Source organism: Mustela lutreola, chromosome 3, assembly GCF_030435805.1.
Source record: "Mustela lutreola isolate mMusLut2 chromosome 3, mMusLut2.pri, whole genome shotgun sequence".
Classification (NCBI taxonomy): Eukaryota; Metazoa; Chordata; class Mammalia; order Carnivora; family Mustelidae; genus Mustela; species Mustela lutreola.
The window spans coordinates 174,792,927-174,801,123 of record NC_081292.1 but is presented as its reverse complement, the minus strand read 5'-3'; the positions used below and the strand labels follow the sequence as shown (position 1 = coordinate 174,801,123).

The window sequence follows — 8,197 nt, the reverse complement described above, 5'->3', positions numbered from 1 at the left end:
CTAGTCTACTGGAGTCTAGGTCAGTTTTTGTCCAAGCCCTGTTTGCCTATTATTATAATAATAATAATAAATAATAGTAGTACTCCCTTAAGCCCCTTCCTTGCTTTATTTTCTTCCCTAGCACTTACCATTCCCCAGACTTGCTGTAAAAGCCACAGCTCATGGGCCGTGGGAAGGCGAGAGCAGAATGCCTGGTTGTTAGTTTCCTACTGGGATTCCCTAGACTAGAGACTAGAGGCTCTCCTTCCTTTACCCTAACACCTTCTGGAGCCTCAGACTCTGCTCCTTCCGTGCATGTATGTATACGAGCAGCCCCTAACTGGTGGTGAATCTGTTCACCCACGGGATGTTTGGCAATGTTGGGAGACCCATCTTTTGTTGTGATGACAGGAGGAAGTGGTTACTGGCATCTACTGGATAAGGGCTAGGGGTGCCGCTAATATTCTAGAAGTCGCAGTACAACCCCCTATTTAGTCCCAAATGTCAATTGTGCCAAGGTTGAGAAATGCTAATTTACATGAATATCACTGATGCCAACTAATTTAGTCAAAGAACATTGGCTTATTTGAAAGTTGAAAGTGTAACAGTAAACCTTGTCTAAAAGATAATCTTCCTTCATCCGATCGTACTGTGGCTCTTGTGTTCTATGAGGCACTTATGACTTTGGGAGAAAAAAAAAAAGGATCGACAATGCGGGAACAAAAATTTATTGATTAGTTTGCAACATTAGGTACAACATGTTATAACTTTATCACACGGTTACAATCCAGTATTTGTGCTTTTTAGGATAGGTAAACATTCATTTGAGCACAATAAGCATCTACACACAATATTCTGGGATTGTTTAAAAATAAATAGATCATTTTCCATTTAGTAGCACAAAGAACTTTCAGCTTGAGATAATGGATATGTTTTAAAATTTGACATCTTGTTAATGTGACAAATTAAACACATATCCTAAATTTGGACGAGTAACATAATAAGTGTCTAGTGAGTACTGAGGAGGATTCCTCAGTATGTGGTGAAGAGGGAAGTAAGGCTTACAAGGAAGCTTTCTTGACAGTTCAAGATGTGGATGACACCTAAGGCCAGCATTGACGGCATGGGGCCTTTTTCACATTTAAAATTACTTCACAATTAAAAAAAAAATAGAATAAAAGCATGGTATTTCAGGGAATCTTAGTGAATACCTTTTTTGGTCAAGAAAATAAAAGCCAGGGTATCTCATTTAGTTGAAGGGAGAAGAGAAGTTAGATACTTTTTATTTTTCAGAAGAGTAAATCCCTGTTATTTAAACAAATTAAATATGATAAGGTTTTCTTCCCTAATTAAATGTCAATATCTTTGAATCAGGAAGAGTGTATCAATCTAACGGGTTATGTCAAATCCGGTGTCTGTCATCAAAAATGTCATCCAGGTAAGGTCTACCATACTAGAACCAACACATTTATAATAAAAATACTGATCTTGTATGTCAAGATATGACACTTAAGACTATAATCCCCTCATATTTTATGAACCTCTAAGATAACTCAATATATTATTTAAGATAATCTCTTCATAATTTACAATAAAAATAAAATGAAAGTTTATATCTTATATAATTTAACACACAAGCAGATTTTATCTCAAAAGACTTTTTTTTTTTTTTTTTTTTTGTAAGAAAGTTTTTTCTTATGGTGAGAATTCTGTGAACATGTTATGCAAGTAATACAGAGATGGAAACAAGACAACCTTCAGTCTTTCTCTCTCTCGACTGAAAACCAAGAGTTTTCTGGTTAGCTGGAAACACAGATATTGCTGGGGAGGTGCTGAGCATTTATCAGTGAGTTGCAGTGAAAAAATGAAATCACCTCAGTAGAGGACGTCAATTATACTCTTGCATTTCTGTTAATATCCACTGATACTGGTCTGATGGTGAAAATCCCTTGTATCAAAATTCTGGAAATTTCTCACCCATATTTTAAGTGTTGATCTGGGCTGAGAGCCCCATTATCAGCTTGAAAAAGTAAAATAAAGGTTACATCATAGTTTACAAAATTATATTGACTAGTGACTTGACTTCCAGTTGAATCACATAGCTGGAGACATTACACACCATTTTATATTATTAAAAATATTTAAGAACAGCTTTCCTGGATTTTGGGCCTAGTTGTAAGCTTTTAGTTTAGGGCCCATTAAAATTTTTGTTTTTCCAGCCATTCTAATACAAGCTCTTTTGAACTCGTTCATAGGTTGTATTGATTTGTACAGACCTATTGCTTTTCCTCAGATTTATTCTATGTGCCATAGACTTGAATAGCAGATTTTTTATAGCTCTGCCAATGTGATGGATGTTTTGAGAAAGTTTAGAGCATTTAGAGCAAACCACTGTAATCTAAGCTGGAATAAAGGAAAGGGATACTCTAAGGGCATAGCTGTCTTATCCCAGTTCCAAGAGCCAGTCAAAGAGACTTGGGGTCCCTTCCTTCTGCTCTTCATGCACTTTGCAATACTGAACAACTGCGTGAAAGATATCTCCCACTTTCCAGGACTTCTGCTGAACCAGCCGCACGACATCTAAAAACTAAAATAAAGCACAGAATTAGGACTCCGGTATCACAAATGAGCTTCAAAGTCATCTCATGCAATCATTCTTCCAAAGCCAAAAGCTCTCAAGGCTTTATTTTTAATCTCTAGTGACAGGGAACTATTTTCCAGGACAGTCTATTTTCTTTTTAGACAATTCAGATTGTTAGAAAGTTCTTTCAAGTGAGCTGGAATTTTCTCCTTCAGAGCAGTTGTCATCCATTGATTGCCAGAGATTAGATAGAATTCTTCTTTCAAGAGTCTGTCTTTTAGATATTTCAAGAGTTTCCTCAGGTCTGCTTTTCTCTGGGTTGGACTCTCTCTGACAGGACTGTACAGCATAGCTCCCAGGACTTTCTACCTGTCTCAAATGATCTCTCATTGGATGTATACGTTTAGGGTAAATAAATCAAATGATAAACTTTAGAGTGCAGTCACTTACTGGCTCCTTCCTCCATCTTGAAAAATCTCTTTCCCAGTCACATTTCAAGAGACATTGACTTTCCATTATAAAAGGAAAAGGAAAGATTGAAGAAACACCCTAGATTTGTCCCAGGTATTGGTACCAGCTTCAACTGGTACCACAATTTAGAGATAATGTTTTTGGCTGAAGGTGAATTGTGAGCTGAAGTGTTGGAAGATGGGAAATTACTGTAGATTGTTCGTTTCATGACACTGTGAGATGAAGCCCAAAGTGAAGACCTCTCCATACTTCTTAGGCAGACACTTTTAAAGAAAAGTGACAATTACTAAGGGCCAAAACCTGTGGGAGTACATTTGTGCATATAATCTCATTTAATTCTGTCAACAACACTGTGAAGCAGGCATTGACAGATGAAAAATTGAGGTCTTGAGAGATGAACTCATGGGCGTGAGCCCATGGGGTGATGTAAAAAAAGAAACAGATAGGAGGTCAATAGCAAACAGGTTATAGACAATAATTCCCCAGGGGAATTATAATGTCCCTTGAGGACAATACCTAAGCCCTATCTTACTATCTTGTGCCTGTACCTGATAGGTGTTCAATAAAATTGGCCAAATGAGAGAAGGAACAAATGATCAAATGTGACTCAAATACATTTAAAATGAGCAAGAAGACTATTTGAAATATGGGATGGCATCCAGAACCATTGAGGATTAACCTCATCTAAGTATTCATTCTTAAGTTTTAATTTACACATATGTAACTTAAATATGCATATCTTGAGGCTGTTTAGTCAGTCATTTTCTATTGATAGTCTGCTCCACAAAAGTGGTTGTAGGCTGAAGCTGAACAGAGCCTAGACTGGGAAAATGGCTGTGGGCAACAAGCACAGTAAAAGTTGGTCATGGGGCATCTGTCTTATTGCATTGTGACTGACAGTGTCATGTATAGCCAGGACCTTTCTTCACTATTTACTAGAACAGCAATGGAATGTTAGCTTCATTCAGCTTCCTTGCTCTCAGTGATAGAATTTCAGATTACTAGTTGTGTGGGACTTTGCAACTTTTGCGTAGCTTCTTGTCTATCAGATTCTTGAAATTTTAGAGAGCTTAATGTTTTGTGTTAAGGCTTTGCAAAAAAGACAAATACCTTCAGATAGGGGAAATTTCCTAGCAACTATTAGTAATTTATGGAGATGCATAAAAATAACTTTGTGAGCTATTACTTATATCTTGTCATGTATGAATGATCTGAGGCAGGTTTTCTGTCAGACACATGATAAAAACATGAAGCATCAGAGAAAAAAGAGAGAAAGTATAGGATGTCTTTGCATGATTTGACAAATCAGACTTTTCCAGCTCTTTTGGAAGTCTAGAAAGTAGGTGTTACCTACAAGGCTTGAACATCAAGTTTCTGAGGTCTCATTGTGAGAGGTTCATAGGTTGGTGACCTCTCTTCACGATTTCAGGGTCATAAATAACCTTAGGCCAGGCCCATCCCTGGAGGTTGTCTCTTCTTCCTTAACATGTCTTACAAAGATGCAGTCAACATAAAATACACAGAAATATAAAATTAGCCTCAGTTCCTTTTTTTTTTTTTTTTTTTTTTTTCATGTAAACTCTGGCTTTCTGGGCTATCATTTTGTTCCCAACTTTTATCTCTGAGTCATTTCTCTAAAAGACAATAAAAACTCTGGGGCAGATGTCAATATTTGCTAAGCGTTTCCCAGAAGGCTCTCAGTCTAGACCTCTTTAGAAGCTCAATTACAAGCATCTTTCCATTTATTTAGGACTTGCTGAAAGAGGATCTCCCACTGTGGGGATGACCTCAGGATGATGTTGACTGACCAAAAGTTGTCAAAATGCCCCACCAGGTAGCCATCTTCCAGTAGTTTGTGAAATGGTAATAGGCTAGGATCTGTCTCATGATTTCTAAATTCAGTCTGATATCCCGATAAAGCAGCTTTTAAAAATGATCCAGCCCCACTAAATATAGCCTACTCCGAGGCTGTGATGACTTAATCTCAGACATTAAGACCTTGAAACATCTGTGGGTCTGATGAGCAAGAAGGTCTTACACTTTCTTTTCTTCCTTGACTACAACAAATTTCTAAATAAAAATTGAGGCTAAGGTTGTGAAGAGAAGCCAAGAAAGACACTCCCAGCTTGTTACTATAGGCTTCCAAACCATATTCAATTTAGCAGCTGGCCCTAGATCTTTCATTTTGCCTGACCATGTGTTTGCTCTGGTAATTTTAGAATCAGCTTCAGTATGTCAAGGATCTGAGGTTTTTTATTCCAACGCATTGAAAATTAAAAATCAAATATTTTCACTTCCTGCCATTTCATAGTCAATAATAATTAGGTTCCCTTTCTATAGATAATAATTGGCATTTCCTTGAGCAAATATTTTGTCTTAGGAAGCCAGAAGATTTACATCCTGTGATGGTACATCATTGACAGACTCATTTGAAGAGGAGTGTCACATGGTAGAGGACTTTTATATTCACAGACACATTTACTAAATTAGATAAATTGTTTACAAAAGTCCTATGTTAGAATCTATGGGAGTTGTTTGCAAGCTATGAGAGTTTTAAAAAACAGCTTGGATTTCTGAAAGTAACTATCTTCTTTTGCTCCAGGGCAGAATTCCATTTTATTAAGCACAAGTGAGTTGGTTTTATACTGCTCCTGCAATTATAGCCTGTAGAGCTGTGATTATCAGTGTTGGCTGTACCCTGGAATCACCAGAGACCTTTAGTAAATTCCAATGCCTGGGCTTCATACCAAGAGGAGATTCTGATTTAATTGGTCAGAGCATCTGGGCCTATAAATCTTCCCAGGTGATTCTGGTGCACACTGAATTTGAGAACCTTGACTAAAGGGTTCAATTCAAGACAATTTCTTATGTTTATAAATGAGGAGATTTACTATCTATTATGCACTTAATGTCAGTGTTCTCCACCAAATTCATGTATTGAAATTCCAAATCCCAATGTGATGGTATTGCAAGGTGGGGCCTTTGGGTGATAATTAGGTTTAGATGAGGTCATGAGGATGGGGCTCCTGTGATAAGATTTATGACCTTCTAAGAAAAAGAAGAGATACCAGAGCTCTGTCTTTCTTTCTACCGTATGACGACAGAGGGAAGGAGAGGGCTCTCACCAGGAATGGAATCTGCTTGTATCTTGATCTTGTAATTCACAGCTTGCAGAACTGTGAGCAGTAAATGTCTTGTATAAGCAACTCAGTCTATGATATTTTGTTAAGGTTGTCTAAGTTAAGACAGTGTATTTTTCCTTCCTTTTTTTTCTTATTGTCCTTCCACCACTTTTCATGTAGAATGGAAGGAGAAATTAGCAGTGAGGTCACATCTCTTCAGATCCTTACTTTCTTGGAGAGGTATGCATACAACTGTTTCCTCTCTTTCCTCTCCTCTTTGTATTGCCTCCTAGAAAAGGAAGTAATTCTCAAATGCATAAATATGAGAAAGGCACTGATTTACAGTGAAGCCAGTCATCAGGCCATTCCAGCTCACAGAAGCTCATTAGATTTAGAAAGGGAGCTAGAGGGCAATGATACCTTGTATCCAAAAGACAGAATAATTGGCCAATTTATGTTACTTAAAAAAAAATATTTTCATGATTTTGTTCACTTGAAGTAGACCAAATTTTTTTTTTTAAATTCTTAATTTAAATTCAATTTAGTTAACATACACGCATTATTAGTTTCAGGGGTAGAATTTAGTGATTCATCAGTTGCATCTACTGTCAGCCATTGTGAATGATATTTACAAACTGTTTTAGATCATCAGGCATTAGGATTCTTAGCAATTTTTGCCCTGGAATTTAGAATACTGAATACTATATACTTAAATACTAATACTAAATGCTACATATAATACTAATACTAATACTAAATACTAAATGCTTTAATTGTACATCAAATTCTGCCACTCTTTCAGGATATTTCTTATGGGAGGAGGTCTCAAACTTTAGTACTCATCAAAATGACTTCACTTGAGGGAAGTTGTTAAAAAATGTGTATTTCTGGGCCCCATTGGAAGTGATCAGGAAAAAGGAAGGGTCTAGGCATATGAATTGTAAACAATTGTCCCAGGTAATTCTGTGCGTTTGGCTCATAGTGGAGGTGTGATAAATCCCATTTTCCATGTGTTTATCATCTCCCATTTCTAAAATAAGTTTCCATCACATTTCAAGATTTCTCTTTAGAATCTGAGTTTCTCCTAGTTTATATTCACCCTACTCTGGGTCCCTCCTGAAGTAGAATGAAACTCCATGAGTCGGAAGTTTGTCTCTTTTGTTTCCTATATTCCTGGGACCTAGAAGAGTGCCTGGTGTGTTGTACATGCTTGAGAAACACTTGATGAGTGTTCTGAGTGTATGACTTTCAAGTGAACATAACATTTTAATGAGTAAAAACAAAACAAAACAAAACAAAACAAAAAAACCACCATTAAAGAGAAAGCTTTAAAATGAAAGTCATTTTACCAGAAAAGAGTGACACTATATTAGGCACTAAAACTGTTTGGAATTTGCCTTTTGAGTTGAAATGGGACTGAAATTCATTATAAGCTGACTTTAATTAAGTGCCCTTCAACTCCTAGGTCAGTGGTGGGAAAGATAAACTGCTTCACTATTTACTCATGATACCCTCTCCCCTTTAGATCATGTTTCTATTGTCAGAAGGCAGGTGGGTTGATGAGCATGGAACCCCTAGTGTGAAAATTGTTAACAAAATTGATATATCTTAAAAATCCAGAATTCACACAAACGGGGACTCAGGGCATAGATCTGTGAGTGATGTTTAATACTTGAGTGGTGGTGGGAAAATGACATTTCCAAACTTAAAAGAGATGCTTCTTTAATCCTTTCCAAACTGAGAAGGAGCATGTGAAACATTGCTGTCTTTACATATGACACAGCCTCATGGGAGGCCACAATCTCTCTTCCACACTTGAATAACTACTTAAAGAGATTTCCAGATACAGCATTGATAAAAGAAAGGATGTCAGCATGTTGCTTATGGGTTTGCTTTATTTGACCAGTTTCGTCTCAGATAACAAATAATGCCCATTTATGGAGAAGACACCCTATGTAGAGAACTTTAACTGACTCAGAAAAAAATTAGAATATTTAGTCCTTAATGTTACAGTACTTAGAAATATGCTCCTTGACCTGATGAC

The 8,197-nt window shown here is 36.8% G+C and overlaps 1 protein-coding gene across 6 annotated transcripts in view; it reads right to left on the bottom strand.

Annotated features, from left to right (window-relative positions):
• Positions 1-691: 691 nt before the first annotated feature.
• SPHKAP (SPHK1 interactor, AKAP domain containing) overlaps positions 692-8,197 on the bottom strand; it is a 172,233-nt gene continuing 164,727 nt past the window's right edge. For all 6 annotated transcript variants that reach the window (XM_059167805.1, XM_059167808.1, XM_059167806.1 and 3 more), the window contains one exon: positions 692-2,566. In XM_059167805.1, the coding sequence (XP_059023788.1) occupies positions 2,423-2,566 (144 nt within the window). In that variant the 3' untranslated portion in view covers positions 692-2,422. The remainder of the gene's footprint in view (positions 2,567-8,197) is intronic.